The sequence below is a fragment of the Hemitrygon akajei genome, chromosome 3, assembly GCF_048418815.1.
Source record: "Hemitrygon akajei chromosome 3, sHemAka1.3, whole genome shotgun sequence".
Classification (NCBI taxonomy): domain Eukaryota; kingdom Metazoa; phylum Chordata; class Chondrichthyes; order Myliobatiformes; family Dasyatidae; genus Hemitrygon; species Hemitrygon akajei.
In genome coordinates, this window is record NC_133126.1 from 117,315,117 (window position 1) to 117,334,491 (window position 19,375).

A 19,375-nucleotide genomic window follows, 5' to 3' on the forward strand; every position below is an offset into this window, starting at 1 on the left:
ACACTACACACATATCATAGTCTTAGTGGAGAATCTTTCTGGATCATAGTTTATACAGCAGCTACTGCCACACCAAATGGATTTGATTTCTCTTGTGCAGATTTGATGGGCCAAATACCTCTTCCTGTGCTATCACAACACTGCAATATTTACAGTACATAGAAGTGTATGCAAGTACGATTTCATGGAACTATGCGAGCATTCGCGCAAGCACGCCTAGTAATGTGTACATAAGGTCATACATGGTCGAATATGCGTGTGAGTTCACACGTGCTTGTGTGTATGTGTATTGTCACACATGTCTATGTGTATGCATGTGTGTGAGATCATGCATGCTTGCGTATGTCTGAGCACTAGTGATGGCAGTGAGCACACAGAAAACAAAGGGCATCGGCTTTAAAATGCTATTTTGCTTGTTTCACTGCCCATTGCCAGCTGCTATTCCCCAAATGCTCAGCTGTCTCGGTCTCCAACACTTGTCTCGTACAGAAGCCACATGGAATCCACAGTCAAACACTCCTGCAAGTCATCCATGTTCAATCGAGAAAAAATAACCAATTTCACTTTCAAACCAAATGGTTCTAGAGCTGAGAGATTCATAGCAAGGTAGAAATCTACAGCACACTACGGGCCCATCGGCCCACAATGTTGTGTCAACCATGTAACCTACTCTAGAAGCTGCCTAGAATCTCCCTACCGCATAGCCCTCTATTTTTCTAAGCTCCATGTACCTATCTAAGAAACTCTTAAAAGACCATATTGTATCCGCTGTCACTGGCAGTGCATTGCACACACCCACTGCTCTCTGTGTGAACAAATACGTCTGACATCCCCTCTGTACATACTTCCAAGCATCTTAAAACTATACCCCCTTGTGTTAGCCATTTCAGCCCTGGGGAAAAAGCCTCTGGCCATCATTGCCTCTCATCTTCTTATACACCTTTATCAGATCTCCTCTCATCCTCCATCACTCCAAGGAGAAAAGTCCATGTTCTCTCAACCTATTCACATAAGGCATGCTCTCCAATCCAGGCAGTAAGAGATACCTCCCAAGTGATACCATCCAACCAATGTGCTCGTCTTCTGCTTGCGAAATGCCAGAGACACTGTTGTACATTGAGCCTGAAGTTCATAGGAAATTGTACATTCTTGATTGGAGTTGGAATTTATACCAGCAATAACTCCATTGAGTTTGCACCAAGGACAGGATATCATTTGGCTTATCTGATGTTACTGATTGGTCCATTGTTTGATCTGGGTCACCTCATTCACTGGCAGAAGTGGATTTGCTTTGTCACCTGATGTACTAGGTGACAACGTGGCCCATGCCATGTTTGGTTCCTGCTTAAAACCTCCTATGTCCTTTCAAACTGGTGAAAACCAGGCAGCATTGCCACTGCATCTTGAGTGAGTGAATGCCTTGTCTTGGGCATCGATCAGAATCCATTTGTTGGTGGTGTTGAAGATGAGGTGGGGAGCAGCAAACCTGGAAATTTTCTTTGAAGCTATCCAGTGAGATGGAAGAGGAATCAGAGCTGACTGGACTGGTAGGTGTGGGTCTCTAGCACTGTGTGTTGTTGCATCACAATGAATGACTTCTATCGTCTATTTCTATCTTCCACCAAGACAAATGCTTCAGGTTCTAGACCAGATATATGAAAGCAAAATATGGGTTAACACCACACTAGTATCTGAGGGAATGCTGAGTGATAGAGGAGCTCATTCAGCACACTACATGAAGCCCAATGATTGGGAAGAATAGCAAGGAAATTGGTCCATGTTGTAGCATGGGACCTTCTGAGTCCGCGCTATCCATCAAACACCATTTAAAGCTAATCAGAATTTATTCTGCTGCATTCCTGTTAATTCCCACTGGATTCCACTCTTCACCTACCCACTGGAAGCAACCTGCAGTGGCCAATTAAGCTGCCAATCCACAAGTCTTTGGGAGCGTGTGAGAGAAGGCAAAGCAACTGGAGAAACCTGCGTGGTCACAGAAAGAAAGTGAAAACTTCGCACAGCCATTTCCTAGTTGAAACGGAGTCGCTAGAGTTCTCCCGCTACTATGTTATCCTCATCCTCAGCCATACCAATAACAGATGATCTGCTTGCTACCAAACTGCTATATGTGGGAAATCTACATATATAAATCAGGTGTCATGTCTCCTGTGTTGCAAAGGATGTTGTACATTAGAAACATCTCTGGGATGTTCTGAGGTTGTCAATGACACAGATAGACATCTTCCCTTGCTCTGATGACCTTCACAAATCAGTAAACACCAATTAACCAGCAAAATAGTGATGCTATAATACAGATTTTCCAGACTACTGGATTATTACTCCTATTAATATACCAATGTACTTTTAATTCATTTATTTTAGATGCTACCCAGCAAATAAAGTAAACATTGTAGACAGTCAGATGAGTTTAAGGTATGCTAATGAGTTTGGAGAGTAAGAAATGGGGTAACAGTATGCTAACGAGTTTGGAGCGTAGGAAATGGGGGTGATGGTATGCTAGTGAGAGTAGGAAATGGGGGCTCAGTAAGCTGAAAGTAAGTATGGGAAGAGGATCCCAGTGAATTTAAAACGAGTTTCAAAGGAGCATATGAAAGGAGCTTGAGTGCGTTTAAAGGGAATGCAGGAAGCAGCATCCCAGTAAGTTTAAAGGGAATGTGAGAGGAGAGCCTGGTGAATTTAAAAGAAGCATGGGAAGGGCCCTGATGAGGTAGGGGTGGGGGGGGGGGGGGGTGGGTGTGTGTGTGTGTGCGCATGGGGGGGTGGGGGGGGGAGAGGAATGGAAAGAACAGGATCCTGGTGAGTTTAAAGGCAGAAGGAATTCAGGAAACATAATCTCAGTGATTTTAAAAATAATTTTGAAGGCGGCCCTGATAAGTTTTAAAAGAATTGGGGCGCTGAACTGATGAGTTTAAAGAAACCGTGGTAAAGGGGGCCCACTGGTTTAAAAAGGACAGTGGTAATCGGGCCCCAATGAGATTCAAGGGAACACTGGAACTGGGGCCCTGGTGAGTTTAAAAGATATGCTGGATACAGAACCAGGTTTCAAACCATTGAACTTCCAGACAAGAGTATCAGATTTTCACTGTGATCCTAAGATGTTTTTACTGGATAAAAGGAAGAAAGTGATTGACCTAAAGTGTGGATTCCACACTTACCTGAGAGACCTTCCGCACCACGTCTGTGCCGACACTGAGCCCCCGAACAAAGGAACGGGCGGCAATGAAGACGCGGGTTAGCCGTATCTTGAAGAAGCGAGGCACCTCGCCGAAGGGCCTCAGTGGCTCCGCGTGCTTTACCATACACTCCAGGTAGTCTTCGCTAATTTGGTAGTGTGGGTTCTGGTGCTTGAACTGACGCTCCATCAACCTCGACCAGAATTCATTCAGCACTTCCTCCAGGTTCATGTTGCCTCCCTTGTAGTAGCGGCGCAGGTCGTTGAACAGATCCTTGAAGATCTTGCTATTCTCAAAATAATGCAGTCCATACATGTGTGTGAACTTCCTGTGAAGGTTCTTTTCCGATTGGTCCAGCAGTTCTTGGAAATAATCTGAGGATGAGAAAACCAAAAGGTCATGCGCCATACCCAAAATACAGAACGCCTGGACCCTGTTCTCCTCGGACCGGAATCCTGAACCAGTGTCCAGCAGCTCCACCCACTCAGGCAGGATCCAGCTACTTCCTCATTCTCCAAGACACAAGTGTTTGTAGGCAAATCCTGCTACCATTTCCTATGCTCCTTTTAACTATCTCGCTGCTCAGTTCCCATATTAGCAGTGGCTATTTCTGTGTTCCTTTTACACTCACCAAGACCCTGTCTTCTGTGCTCTCTTTGGAATTACTGAGACACTGTTCCCATATTTCTTTTGAACTCACCAAGGCACCATTTCCAAACTCATTTGAAACTCATTATCCTCATTTCCTTGCAGCAAAAGATTTCAGCCCATCGAATTCATGCTGGTCCGTGGGGAATTCCATTCCTCCGCTTAATTCTACTTACATATTCTTTTTCAGACACCCATTAACTCTGCTTCATGCTGCTCTATGGGGAACCCCATTCCTCTGTTTAACTCCCATTACATACTCTTTTTAGATGCCCACTAACTCCGCTCCAATTTTCTTACCACCTACCTACACATGGAAGACATTGGTCGGTTAACCTATCAGACTTTGAGATACAGGAAGAAACCAGTGCACTGAGCTAATGTTTTGCATGCCTCTCACGTTTCCTTGCTCCATCCTTCAATACAGTGCTGTGCGTCTTTATCCCTTTCCCTAATAACACCAGATGGCACATATATATGTGCGAACATAACGCAGACTCTGCGACGTCTTTTATAGACGGCTTGCTGAATCTGAGGGCAGTTTCTAATGAACAGTTAAAATCAGCTAGGCTATTCCCTGTCCTGGAAGTGAGAGAATGTTTTTCTTTACAAGGATACGTCCTTTTCGATGCAATTCACCCATCAAATACATCATTGGATGGGATTAAAGAGACCCAAGCTGAATTATTGTTTAATTTCCTTGAACCGCTGGAGAGCCCAGGATTGCTTTCCAGTATCCAGGCGGAAAACTCCACCACACTATTTCTCGACACTGCCCATTCCCTCAAGAATCTCTCTTCTAACAACTCGGACAATCTGGTGCCAAATTATCTTTGATTACTGCACGATGGGATGATATATTGCTCGGTTAACGCTGCAGCTTGTTGTAGGAGTGGAGCCACTCAAAGAATCATATAGAACAGAGTGGTTCTTTAGCTCTGTGCCTGTAAATGAGCTGCCTAATTTATCCACTATCCTGCTCTTTCCTTCAGTCTTGGTGTACATGCAATTCCCCTGGAAAAAGCTCCCAAAGACATCAAGCAACGCCAGAGATCCCCAGCAGCCTTATGTTATCTTCCTGAGGTTCATGTAAAGCTCAGGAACTGAGCAGAGCTCATTCATCTCAGACCATCAGAGACCCGGAGTTCATGTCTCTCCCTGAGACTGTATTGGTTTCCTTCTGGTTTTCTCCCATGTCCCAAAGACACGAGGGTTGGTAGAACAACTGATCATGGTAAATTGTTCCTAATAATTATATAAGTAAAAGGATTTAGGGGAATTAATGGGTAAAGATGTCAGTAAGTGAAACTGAGGTGAATGCTGCATAAATGGGCAGATGAGGTGCTCACTTTGTGGAATGCCTGTGTTCCATCCACAGCAGTGACCACGAGCATTCTGTTGCCTGCCACTTGAATTCTCCATCCCACTCCCACTCCGACCTCTCTGCCTGGAGCCTCCTGCTCTGAGGTCCAACACCAGCAGAGGGAACAACATCCAGGGATATTGCAGATTCTTACATAGCTTCATGAGTAGATACGGCGATGATATTTTCCCTGGATGGGGTGTCCAGAATCAGTAGTCACAGTCTTAGAATAGGAAATGAATCACTGAATGCAGACATGAGAAGGAATTTCTTCTAAAAGGGGGAAGCTAATATTTGAAATTCTCTAATTGGGAGTTCCGTGGAGACTATGGCTGAGCGCATTCAAGGCAGCAACTGACAAAGTTTGGGATGTTCACTGACTATGACATGGGTAATCATGGTCTTCACCATGTTGTCCTTGGCAATTTTTTTTTTACAGAATTGGTTTACCATTGCCACCTTCTGGGCAGTGACTTTACAAGACGGGTGACCCCAACCATTATCAATACCCTTCATAGACTATCTGCCTGGCATCAGCGGGGTTACATAACCAGGTCTTGTGATATTAAAGGAATCAATAGACTTGGGGAAATGGCACTGAAGCAGGACATCAACTGCAATCTTCCCAAATGACAGAGGAAGAGTGTGGGGTCGAATGTTCCCTCCTGTTCCTGCTTCTGCTTCCAGATGTTTACCATCTCTGCTCTCTGATGGAAAGTTGAAGCAACAGTGGGAACATTTTGAATCTGTTTATTGCAGGCAAGGACAGCATTTAGTGTCTACCTCCCCCAACCCCTTTGAGAAGCCAGTGCTGAGCTTCCTTCCAGGAACACTGCAGTGTCTCTGGTGAAATGCTGTTGTAGAGGGAGCTCTGGGACACACGGTGCCCATAAAAAGTATTCACCCCACTTGTAAGTTTTCATGTTTTATTGTTTTACAATATTGAATCACAGCGGATTTAATTTGGCTTTTCTCTTGACACTGATGAACAGAAAAAAGACTCCTTTGTGTGAAAGTGAAAACAGATCTCTACAAAGTGATCTAAATGAATTACGAACATAAAACACAAAATAATTAATCGCATAAGTATTCACCCCAAAATCAATATTTAGTAGATGTACCTTTACCAGCAATTACAGCTTTTAGTCTGTGTGGATAGGTCTCTATCAGCTTTGCACATCTGGATATTGAAATTTCCCCCCATTTTTCTTTACAAAACTGTTCAAACTCTGTCAGATTGCATGGAGATCGTGAATGAACAGCCCTTTTCAAGTCCAGCCACAAATTCTCAGTTGGAGTGAGGTCTGGACTCTGACTTGGCCACTCCAGGACACTAACTTTGTGGTTCTTAAACCATTCCTGTGTAGCTTTGGCTTTATGCTTGGGATCATTATCTTGCTGGAAAACAAATCTCCCAAGTCACAGTTCTCTTGCAGAATGCATCAGGTTTTCCTCCAGGATTTCCTTGTATTTTGCTGCATTCATTTTACCCTCTACCTTCACAAGCCTTCCAGGGCCTGCTGCAGTGAAGCATCCCCACAGCAAGATGCAGCCACCACCATGCTTCACGGTATGGATGGTCTGTTTTTGATGGTGCGATATTTGGCTTATGACAAACAAAGTACTTAGTCTGACAGCCAAAAAGCTCAATTTTAGTTTCATCAGAGAATATTCTTCCAGCTGACTTCAGTGTCTCCCACACCGCCAGACAAACTCTAGCCAAGTTTTCATGATTTTATCAATAGTGGCTTTCTCTTTGCCACTCTCCCATAAAGCCTTGACCAGTGAAGCACCCAGGCAACAGTTGTTATATGCACAGTCTCTCCCATCTCAGCCACTGAAGCTTGCAACTCCTCCAGAGCTGTCATAGGTCTCTTGGTGGCCTCCCTCACTAATCCCCCTCTTGCACAGTCACTCAGTTTTTGAGGACAGATTGCTCAAGGCAGATTTACAACTGTGCCATATTCTTTCCATTTCTTGATGATTAACTTAACTGTACTTCATTGACTTGGAAATTTTCTTGTATCTATATCGTTACTTGTGCTTTTCAATAACCTTTTCACGGAGTTGCTTGAAGTGTTCTTTTGTCTTCATGGTATAGTTTTTGCCAGGATACTGACACATCAGCAGATGAACCTTTCAGATACAGGTGTAGTTTTAGTACCATCAGTTGAAACACCAAGACTGCATACAGGTCTCCAAAACCAGATTTCCATTCAACTGATTATGTGACTTCTAAAACCAATTGGCTGCACCAGTGATGATTGGGGGTGATGAGTACTTGCAGACAATCATTTTGTGTTTTATATTTGTAATTAATTTAGATCACTTTGTAGAGATCCATTTTCACTTTGACATGAAAGAGTCTTTTTTTTTGTTAATCAGTGTCAGAAAAAGCCCAAATTAAACCCACCGTGTTTCAATGTTGTAAAACAACAAAACATGAAAACTTCCATGGATGCACAGGGGTGGGGGGATGAATACTTTTCATAGGCACTGTAAATCCAGTGCTGATGAAAGACAGGACGATACACTTCAGGTCAGGATTGCGCCTGACTGGGAGGGGAACCTGGAGGTCCCTACTGAATGATGGAAATTAGACACACACAAGAGGCTATAATTGGAAAAGTCCCAACACCCTATGTTCTACAGACCAAGAAGGTGGAAGAGTTTGAATACAGATTTTTTTAGTCCAAAACCACTATAGTTTAACAAAGATATTGGGGGCTTACCTGACCTTGGTGTCAGTTTGAATATGTACAGCAGAGGTAAATACCCTGTCTGTGATCAGAGACAGTCTCAATGCAAATAGCACATCTTCCACATGCCGGGTGTGGAGGGAGGTGGGTAATGAAATATTCCACAACATTGACCTGCAAAAACCCTTCGGAAAATATAGGAGCAGCCCTTGTGTCCTTCAGCCCATGGACGGAGAGCTCAGCATCTTTACAAATTGAGTTTAAACCCAGGGCAGCAGCTTTTATTAGGAGCTAATGAGATGCTGTTACCTTTTACAACAGCTGTCTTTCTTTTTTTGATTAAGTGCCTGTCAGAATGCTGCAGATTTTTAAAGTGAGCTTTGTACAATTCAATGAGATGCAAGATATTTAATTTCCATTTCTTTCGGCTTGACTCATTAGGGCTAGGGTGAAACTGTCTTCTGTATCAGAGCACAGGAGACTTCCAATCGATTCCTCCCATCAATTGATTAAATAGTTGCCTGTTCCACAAAGGCTCTTTGCTCCATTTTCCTGTCACGCAGTACTAATACTCATCACTGACCAAGTAGGCACCTTCCTGGCATTCTCCTTGTCTGATCGTACCACGATTCTCTGAAGGGAGTTTTAGGCAAAACCTGGCACTGTTCCCAGGTAACTGGAAGATATCAGTGTAACACTGGAGGACATACATTTAAGGTGATAGGAGGAAAGGTTAAAGAAGTTGTGTGGTGCAAGGTAGCTGGCACAGGTTGATGGAAGTCATATTGCAAGCAGATATGAGAGTGCCATTTTAGTGGCTTTCAATAAACATACTAATTTGTAATAAATTGGGAAATATGGACCATATACAAGCTGGAGAAATGTACTTTAATTAGGATCAAGTTTGACATTGTGGGGTGAGAGGCCTGTTTTTGTGCCGTACTACGCCACGTAGCATCAGTAAGCACAGACTAACTTTGCAGTGTAATAACCAGGGTAAAAACCGTGGCTGGTATGTTTCTCCTGCACTCCGTCAGCCCAAAATAATCCTGCAAATTGCTAAATGCAGCTGGGGTTAGCTAACACACATCATCTCCCATTTCTTCTTCAAAGGAGGTCAAGTTTCCAAGCTCTCTTTGAAAACACTTTCGACTTTCAATTCTCTCACACGTTCAAATAGCTTCATGTTTTTGATGGTGACATTGGATATGCACTTGAAGGAGGACAGATAAGTCTGACAAATTGGATAGTTCATTCAGACAGCTAGCACAGGGTGATGGGCAGATGAGGCTTCTTTCTATGCTTTACAATTTTGTGCCTCTCTCATTTGCAACAGTCTACATTAAATAACATCATTATCCTGGCGAAACTAAGCAGTTAAGCACAATATAGTACAACACTGTATGTAGCGGCCAAACCAAACCAAAGCCAAAAACAATTGCAGCTGCCAGTGACCCTGAGGATTTATTATACTTGCAGAACACACCCTCAGTCCAATGGTGATTGCCCCAAAAGTCGAGGAAATGTTTTTGATTCTTTTTTTAGCGATTAGCAAACATACAATCTTGAAGCGATGAAACTTAAGCATTTTCAGGTATAAGCTAAGCATATTTGATCAGTCAGCAAAAGATACAACCTCTGTCAGTCCCCAGTTACTCTAAACTACAATAATAAGTTACTTATTCCCTTCGCCTTTACCTCCCACTCCCCCCACCACACGACTAGCTACCATAGTAAATGAGCAACACAGAATGCAATGCAGATAGAGAACAGATGCATGGCTCCTACACTATATAACAAGTTCTTACATGTAGAACAACATGAGATCTGGCCAATTTCATACATGCAGAGGTCAGGACTGAACCCGTGTCACGTAAACAATGAGGTAACAGCCCACTGTACCACCCCCTGATAGCAGCTTGATTACGTAGGTCAAAATGATGAGTGTGGCATCCATTAGCACCACTTTGCAATTTGCGGTTGGAGAACTTATTTTATGTTAAGGTCACTATTTGGCTGTACAGGTTGGTAGGATGGTAAAGGGAGTGTATGCGTGCTTGCCTACTGCGTTCCAGAGTCAGGAAATGACGTTGCAGCTTTATAAAGCTCGAGTTAGGCAGAAACTGGAGGACTATGTTCAGTTCTGGTCATTCCATAGTACGAAGGACAGGGTAGCTTTGAAGAGGGTGCAGAAGTTTGCTAGGATGTTACCTGGATTAGGATAAGGAAAGATTGGACAGACATGGGTTGCTTTCTTCGGTGCGGAGGAAGCCGATGGGAGACAGGATAGAAGTTGCTAAGATTACGAGAGTCCAGGGCTGAAATCTCTAATAATTCATGTCACACGTTTAAGGTAAGAAGTTTAAATGAGACATCCAGGGCAAATTTTTATTTTAAGAATAATGGGTGCCCGGAATGCACTGGTGGAGGTAAATATGATAAAGCCAAGGCTCCACATGAGTGTGCAGAGAATGGAGGGATGCAGACATTGTGTAAGCAGAAGGTAATTGGTTTGGTTGGGTTTAATTAGTTTAACAAACATTATGGACAGAAGAGTCTGTACTGTTCTATGTTCAGTTTGTGCAGATGCTTTGTTGCTATTGGTTGCCCCTGGACTGTTTACACCATAAAGGCTCTGCTTCCAAGTCTTTACTGTTGGCAGTGCTTTCCCAACACAGCCCTGTTCAGCACTGTTTCCCTTGGGCCTCAGCTGAGAATTCATCCCTTGATTATATGTAATCACCACTCTGGTTTCAGCTGCCGGGCATCTCAATGACACTGGTCAAGTCATGGAAAGATATGATCTCGACGTGCATGTGTTCCAGGAATGGACACATGGTTAGTGATCACAACAGTTGGATCAAAGTTTTGTTTAATGCTTTTATTTTTAGACTGGTGGATTATATCATCTTGGAGGACTACCAAAATATACGGAATAGTTGGGAGTTTGTCCTATGAATGCAGCAATTGTTAGCTTGCTGATTTATTACACACACCTGCTGGTTAATTTTCTACTGGGTGTGTACGGCCAATGACTTTATCCTCAACAATCACATAGTAGAGTGGTAACTGTACATGTGGATTGGGACAGGAAGTCAGGTTTAACGCCAAGGCTGTTCACGACTCCATGTTGTATGACAAGAATGAGCCAAAGAGTCATACAATGCGGAAACAGGCTTGTTAGCCCACCTAGTCCATCAACCACACATTTACACTAATATTAAATTGGAAAATACTGGAAATATTCAACACCTCAGCCAGCATCTGTGGAAAGAGAAATGGCTAATGTATCAGGTCTGAGACCCTCCATTTGACCTGGGTAATGTTAGGTGACAGAGAAGAGGGGGTGGTTAGGACAAAGGAAATATCTTTGATGGGGAGTCAATGCAGCCGTTGGATTAGCAGTTACAATCAGATGATGATGATTTGTCAGTGAAATCTGTGTTGTAAATGGTGAAGCTATGGGATGTGCCCAGACTACACTCAGAAAAAGTGAAATTGGGCTAAAGTGATGGTAGGCAGAAATGCAGGGACGGACAGACCTTAAATTGGAGAATTTGACATTGAGCCCTGAAGGCGGCAATGTGCTAAACTGGAACATGAACTATTGTTCTTTAATAACAGTGTTCCTCTTTATAACAGTGCAGGAGGCCAAAGGTAGGGATGGCAGAGTGTGATGAAGATTTAAAGTGTCAGGCAATCAGAACCTTAAGGCCACGTATTCTGCAATAGGTTTCTTTGATGTACAGGAGACCGCATGGCGAATAGCCAGTGCAGTACATTAAGGGTGCAGTGAATCCTTGTTCTTCAGTGGCTATTTGGATCACTAAATGGTGGGAAGGAAAGGAACAGAATCTATGTGGCTGCACAGGGAAGAGCGAGCAGATGGTGTGTGATAAGCAGGGATGGAAGAGTGGTTGGAGAGTCATAAAAAGAGCAATCCCTATGACTTGAAAAAGGTAAGGGGTGAGATTACTGTATATTTCTGGTGGTAAAACAACATAAATATATTCTGTTACCTTTCTGTTGTCTGTTGGCTTTCAGCCCTTATACAGTAGTAGTCATGTAGAGCATACTGTACTTCAGGAAAGTAAAGTTATCAGTGAAACAATCATGTGGGGGTTGGTATAGACTGAACAAAAGTAGTAATAATTATGTGAACGACAGAGTAAGGGGAACTGAGAAAGTTTTAATTTATAATAACAGAGCACATTGAACAAGATTGAAAGCAATATGGTTCAAACTGAAACTAGAGTTGTAAATCTAAGCAGACAACAGTGAGTTATGGCAGATTGGGAAACTACGTTTAAAAACATGGCCATAAATATTCAGTCACTAACATTTAATAAGTAGGTTTTTAAAAAGCCCGAAAGAAAAAGCAGTCCAGCCAAGGCTAATGAGGTAAAAAAAAACTCAGGTTAGTGTAATACAGGAAGAATGTTGAGGTTTTGGAGAAGCCTCCACACCCTCCGTCTGGATTATAGGATAATAACTATAGGGAGGCTGGACAAACTTGGACAATTTTCTCTGAGGCACCAGAGACTGAGTGAGGGGAGACCTGATAAATGCATATTAAGAGAGGCATAGATAGGGCAGATAGTCAAAGAACTTTATCCAGGCTGAAAACGTTGGATACCAGAGGACATTGCTTCATGGTATGGTGGGGGGGGGGGGGGGTGGGGGGGGAGAGTTGGGGAGGAAGAGTTTAAAGGAGATATGCAAGGTAAGATTTTAAACACAGAGAGTGGTAGGTTTCTGGAATATGCCTGGGAAGTATAGTGGGATTGCTGTGAGGGAAGGGTTGATAGAAGTGGATATGATTGTGACATTTTGAGATGCATTTAGATGGGCACATGAACAGGCAGAGAATAAAGATCATATGCAGGCAGATGAGATTAGCTTAATTTGACATCATAGTCAGCACGGACGTCATGGGCCTATCCTGCGTTGTACAGTTCTACGTGCTACATTTAATTGGATCCAAGGGGCAGGCGTATAATCTTGCCAAATAGAACAGTGAACCTTAGGGCTGAGAATATTTCAGAACTCAGCAAACAGGCTCAGGAAATCGATAAGGCAATGGACAGCAGAAAATGAGAGCAATCTGGTAAGGGATTGGAAATGGGCTGTTAATGGCCTGTCCGTAGATAAAAAGAAGCAGACTCTCAAATATGGTTTCTTACTTACCACACTGGAGAAATTATGTTTGGGAATAAAAAAATGTTCTGCGTCTCTTTTCATCAACGGTGGTACAAAGTCCTTCCAGAAACAATGGTCAAAGATAAATCATAGTTTAAAAGAAATTTTAGAGAAATTAATATGACTAAAAGCCAAAAATCCCCAAGACATGATAAGCTGAATCACATCACAAAAATACAACTGCAGATGCTGTGGATCAAAGAATACGTACACGACGCTAGAAGCAGGTCAGGCAGCAGCTGTGAGAAAAGAGTAGCCAACGTTTCGGGCCGAGACCCTTCATCAGGAGGGGGGGGGGGGGGAAGAGAGGGCTGAAGCCCAGTAATAGAGATAGGGGAGGGGGAAGGGCTAGAGGTGCCAGGTGGAGAACCAATCAGAGGAAGGATGAAGGGGGGAAGGGGATAAGCATGAAAGAACTGTAGAGATAAAGGAGCAGAAAGTTGAAAGGGAAGAAGGGCAGAGAGGGACCTAGGATGGGGGGAGGGGGAGGGGGAGGGAATTACCAGAAATTGGAGAATTCAATGTTCATACCACCAGGCTGGAGACTACCCAGACAGTAGATGAGGTGTTGCTCCTCCAACCTGAGTTTGGCCTCATCATGGCAGTAGATGTATGGGCCATGTATGGGCATATCTAGATGGGAATGAGAGGCAGAGTTGAAGTGGGTGGCAACCGGGAGATCCTGTCTGTTGTGACGGACGGAGTGGGGGTGCTCGACGAAGCAGTCCCCCAATCTGCGTCGGGTCTCGCCGATGTACAGGAGGCTGCACCGGGAGCACATGGTGCAATAGCCAACTCCAGCAGACTCACAGGTGAAGTGTTGCCTCACCTGGAAGGACTGTCTGGGGCCCGGAATGGTGGTAAGGGGGGAGGTGTGGGGACAGGTGTAGCATTTGTGCTTACAGGGATAAGTGCCGGGTGGGAGTTCTGTGGGGAGGGACGTGTGGACCAGGTAGTCACGGAGAGAACGATCCCTGCGAAAAGCTGAGAGGGGTAGGGAGGGAAAGATGTGCTGGGTGGTGGGGTCCTGTTGAAGGTGGCGGAAGTTGCGGAGGATAATATGCTGGATCCAGAGGCTGGTGGGGTGGTAGGTGAGGACAAGGGGAACCCTGTCCCTGCTGTGGTGACGGGAGGATGGGTTAAGGGCTGAAGTGCAGGAGGTGGAGGAGGTGCGGGTGAGGGCATCTTTGATGACGCCAGAAGGGAAACCATGATCCTGAAAGAAAGAGGACATTTGAGAAGTCCTGGAACGGAAAGCGTCATCCTGGGAGCAGATGCAGCGGAGACGGAGGAACTGGGAATAGGGAATGGCATTTTTGCATTGGGCAGGGTGGGAAGAGGTATAGTCACGATAGTTATGGGAGTCAGTGGGTTTGTAGAAGATGTCAGTGGATAGTCTGTCTCCAGAGATGGAGACCGAGAGATCAAGAAAGGGAAGAGAAGTGTCTGAGATGGACCAAGTGAATTTAAGGGCTGGGTGAAAGTTAGAGGCAAAGTTGATGAAACTGACGAGCTCAGCTGAATCACAAAGTTTTGAAAAAAAGTGTTTATAGAGTTAGTGGATGTACTAGTTTTCATTTTCGAAAATGTTGTCAATTCTGGAACTGCTCTCACTAATTTAGAAGATCGTAAATGTTACTTAGTATTTAAGAAAGGATGCACAGAAAGAAAAATTGGAACTGATTGATCATCATTTGCAGGGAAAATGCTGGAATCTATTATGAAGGAAGTGGTTGCAGATTACTTCGCAGATGATAATGCAATTGGACACGGACCTAGCAACTGAAACTTACATTTGAAAGATCTGTTGGGGCACCAGCTTTCCACAATGATCTAAATGAAAGGATCAAGAGTAATATATTCAACTTTTATGATGATGTACAGTTGGGTTGAGAGGAGCAAGCAGAAAGGCTTCATGGGAATGTAGATCCTCTAACAGAATGGACAAGGATATGGTAGGTGGAATATAATGTGGAAGATGCAAGGTCATCCACTTTGGAAGAAAGAATAAAAAGTAGAATATTTCTTAAAATATTGAGAGACTGAAAGCTGTTAGTTTTCAGAGGGACCTAACTACCTCTTCCAAGTCTACATCCTGTTCTCCTCTCTAGTGACGGAACAAGTTCAGCAGAGCAGTCACTTAAACTTGAGGTGTGTAGGAACATCTCACAGAGGGAGGTAGGTGAATTCTCTAACTTTGATATTGTGCAGGTTGGACATTGGGGAATTAGATAAATTTTTGATAGATTGGGTGATTAAGGAACATGGGGAGTTAGCACAGAAGAGATGAGGCTTGTGGCAGATCATCTGTGATTGTATTGCATGGCAGGGAGGTTTGAAGGGCGGAGTGATTTACTTTTGCTATTTCCTGATATTCCAGTACTCTCCTCCTAGGCTTGGGTCCTATTCTGCTCTCACTCCCCTCATTTGTAGGCTCCAGAGATCACATAGGTGCTGGTGTTCTGTCATGGGAAGCAGATTCACTGGTGCTCCAAGCACGTGTGAGCAGGGCAGAGAGGTCAAAGTCACGCAGAGGGAGTTGAGTGCATTACTTACTCTGTTAGGCCAGTCTGCTAACCTCACCTTTAGGCAGTTGGGTTCTGAACCACTGTGTAGTCCGTCGTTTCCTCAGTGACTACCTGTGATGCATCTACAATAAGACCAAAGCGTAACCCCAACAGACTGAGCCTAGCTGGACCACAGATTTCAGTTTCTTTGCAACACAAGTGGATTCTTCGTCCATAAGATGGGAATGCAAGTCAGAGTTCTGCTCTCTTCATCATTTGGACAGCGAAGGGTCAGAGGGATGGGACAAATGCAGGCAAATGAGTCCAACTTAAATGGATATAATGGTCAAAATGGACAAGTTGAGTCAAGGGGCTTGTTTTGGTGCTGTACTACTATAGGACTCTTATCAATTTGGGTGCTCTGAAATGAATAGCGGCTGAGAAGGAGGCACAGTAACACAGATAGTGTAGCCGCTATCACACAGCACCAGAGACCCAGATTCAATCCTAACCACAGGTGCCTTCTGTTTTCCACAGAGTGCTCTGGTCTCCTCCTACAACCTTCAGACATGCAGGTTGGCAGGTTAATTAGCTGGTAGCCCCCGTTTTTCGAACGTTCGCTTTACGACAGCTTGCTGTTATGAAAGACCTACATTAGTACCTGTTTTCGCTAACCAAAGAGGATTTTCGCTTTTATGAAAAAAAGATGCTCGATTTATATGTATGGTTACCCCGAGAAAGACTACAATGACCATGAAGCTATGTGTGGGCAGTTGTTTGCGCATGTGTGTATGTATGTATGTGCCGATTTTTTTCTCCAAATCGATTTTGGCTTGCTGTCTTCCCGAGTTTGATAAGTAAAACTACACCGTACCTACAATATTTCTACTTTATATAGGCTGTATATTTATCATATCATTCCTGCTTTTACTATATGTTAGTGTTATTTTAGGTTTTATGTGTTATTTGGTAGGTTATTTTTTGGGTCTGGAAACACTCAAGAAATTTTCCCATATAAATTAATGGTAATTGCTTCTTCGCTTTACGACATTCCGGCTTACAAATGGTTTCATAGGAACGCTCTACCTTCGGATTTCGGGGGAAACCTGTACCTGTTATGTATGACTGAACAGGAGAGTCAGGGGAGGAGGTGGCACTGAGGGAAAGGTGGGGAGAATTAAATAGGGTTCGTATAAATGGCTGGTCATCACGGACCTGGTAGTTTGAAGGACCTGTTTCCATGCTGTGTGTTCAATGACATTTGCCTAGGTCATGGAACAAGTGCTTCACTCTTGCAGCTTGCCATTGAATATACAGTTCCCACCCTGCTGGGCGTTGCGTACAAGGCTTTGTTCACTTTCTCCAGATCCACATGGTGAGGTCTGCAACAATGGACTCTTTCAAAGGCTGGAGCAGGTCAGCCAGACGCCCAGTGTGAAGGATAGGTCAGTTTGCAGTCCTGGCTTCAAACGCGCTAGCTGGCTGTGGAAGAATCAGACTTGCCACACCAGCTGTTCCTGGCTCTTCGCCAGACATCTCTGCTCAGTTCTGCAACTACCAACAATGTGTCTGTATGAACAAATGGGAGCTGCGGATTAGATCATACAGTGACTCTGCATAGGCTGCCTGCTCTTTCTGACAGCTGGTATTACTGACTCAGAGTGTAGAACAAGCAACAAAGTGCTCTCACTGAATAATCACATCATGCTCCAGGATGTTCCTCCACCCAGAGACCTGGGAACTGGGTTGAGGAGACGGAGTGGGACAATGAGGGGGTGGGAATATTTGGCTTCCATCTACTTATCACTTTCTTGGCTTGTTCACTTTCATCTGTAGCAGGATAGATAGAGATAGAGAGAGAGGGAGATGGGGGAGATAGAGAGACAGGGAGGGAAGGACAGACATGGAGGAGAGGAAGGGGAGAGATATCACAATTCCTTTGAGCATCATGGCCCTTCCTTGGTCCAGAGGTTGGCACCAACACCTGTTTACCCACTGGTGGGCAAGGATTCACGGTGTACAGCATGGAGACAGATGTGCCATCATCCAGTACCTTTCTTAACTCACTTTCAGTTGACTCTGTGGTAGGGGATTTACCATGGAAATGGTGAATGGAACTCCAATCAAGTTGTAGTTCTCAGCCACGCACGACCCCAGAATACTGACCCTCCTGTTTTTACCACATACAAGCAAGATGTGGCTTGTTGCTTGTTGCATTTTGCTGTTACAAATTCCCACAGTTATCCTACTATAAGTTCTTAGCTGGATACCTGCAAGCTTAAGTTCAGTATCTTTGAAACACCATTCAACCTCGTTTTGTGGAATGACTGAAACAGTCAAACCAGTGTCCAATTCCATTTTCATTAATTTGCCATTCACTTTTAATGTAAGCCATATTGCTCGTATATGGTTAGCTTTCACATTGTAAATCTCAAGGCTAACCAGTCTTGTGTCACTCTCATCATTATCAGGTTTTCATCAAAAGTATGCAGATTAGTGCTCTTTTTGAAAATGCAACTTGACTTTTTATCTTTTTCTCTACCCGAGCAGTCCATTTATTTTTGTTCGCCCAACGTGCTCATTGTACATGACCCAACTGCAAGTTTTGCCTTTAAGTTTGCATTGGTCTGCTGTATGATAGCCTCTGCCACAATGGTAACACAATTTATTTGGTTGGGTCCTTTTCTGTTTCGATGGTACAATTTTGTTCATGTTCCCTCTCATTCTTGATTGTAATTCAATTGTGCCTATGTTTGCTGTTTCCACTGATTCATCAATTTCAAATGCTCTCTTAAAAATAAGTTGTGCTTCAGTTAGTAGCTGCTTTTGAATGCCCTCTTGTAAGATTCTACAAACTATATGATCTCTCAGTGCATCATTAAGCCCATTATTGAACTGACAATGCTCAATCGTGTCAATTCAGCCATGTATGCTGAAATGGACTCGCCTTCCTTTTGATCATCAAACTTAAAGTGTTCTGCAGTGGACAATGGTTTTAGTTCTAAATGTTCCTGCACTACTTTGACAATAGCAGCAAAGCTCATTTCAGCTGGTTTGCTTGGAGCAGACAAACTTCATAGCAAACTGCCTTTAAAACTAATGAGCTCAGCAAAATTGGTACTTGTTTCGCATTAGCTATTTCAATTACTTCAAAATATTGTTGAAGTAGCTCAGTTTACATAGGCCAGTTATCCGTTATGTAATGAAACTGGTCAATCTTTCCAACGTAGCCAGCTATTTCTGCTCTTTCATAATCATATTCGGTACTCATTGTTTATGAACCTGTGAACTCTTCTGTTTTCTGACATTTTTAAAAATTTTGATCATGTCCTTCCTTCCGAAGAACATGTGCTGCGCTGAGTTTTTTTAAAAAACTTGACCACCTCTGCACGTGCAGGGCTGCGTTTTTCACTCATCGTGGTTTTGTTAGTTTGAACATCCTGCTACACTTCAACAGGTCAACAGCCATTCCAACTTAGTTTTAAAAATACATCGTCACCAATGTTACGGTTTCTAACTTCGAAACATTAAACTAATTCAAAGGAAGACATGGGAGTCTGACATGCCAGTCCAACTTTGTGTTTACTTTAAACAAGGTGCATGGTAGCATGGTGATGTATTCATGTATTTATGGTGATATAATTCATGTATTGACACGTGTAATGGACATGGACTTAGCCATTGAAATTTGAAAGATCTGTTGGGGCACCACCTTTCCACAATGATCTGAATGAAGGGATCTAGAGTAATATATCCAGCTATTTG

At 43.5% G+C, this 19,375-nt stretch overlaps 1 protein-coding gene across 3 annotated transcripts in view; it reads right to left on the minus strand.

The window, feature by feature from the left end:
• LOC140725329 (glypican-1-like) overlaps nt 1-19,375 on the minus strand; it is a 207,047-nt gene that overhangs the window by 65,790 nt on the left and 121,882 nt on the right. For all 3 annotated transcript variants that reach the window (XM_073040652.1, XM_073040651.1, XM_073040655.1), the window contains one exon: nt 3,177-3,568. In XM_073040652.1, the coding sequence (XP_072896753.1) occupies nt 3,177-3,568 (392 nt within the window). The remainder of the gene's footprint in view (nt 1-3,176; nt 3,569-19,375) is intronic.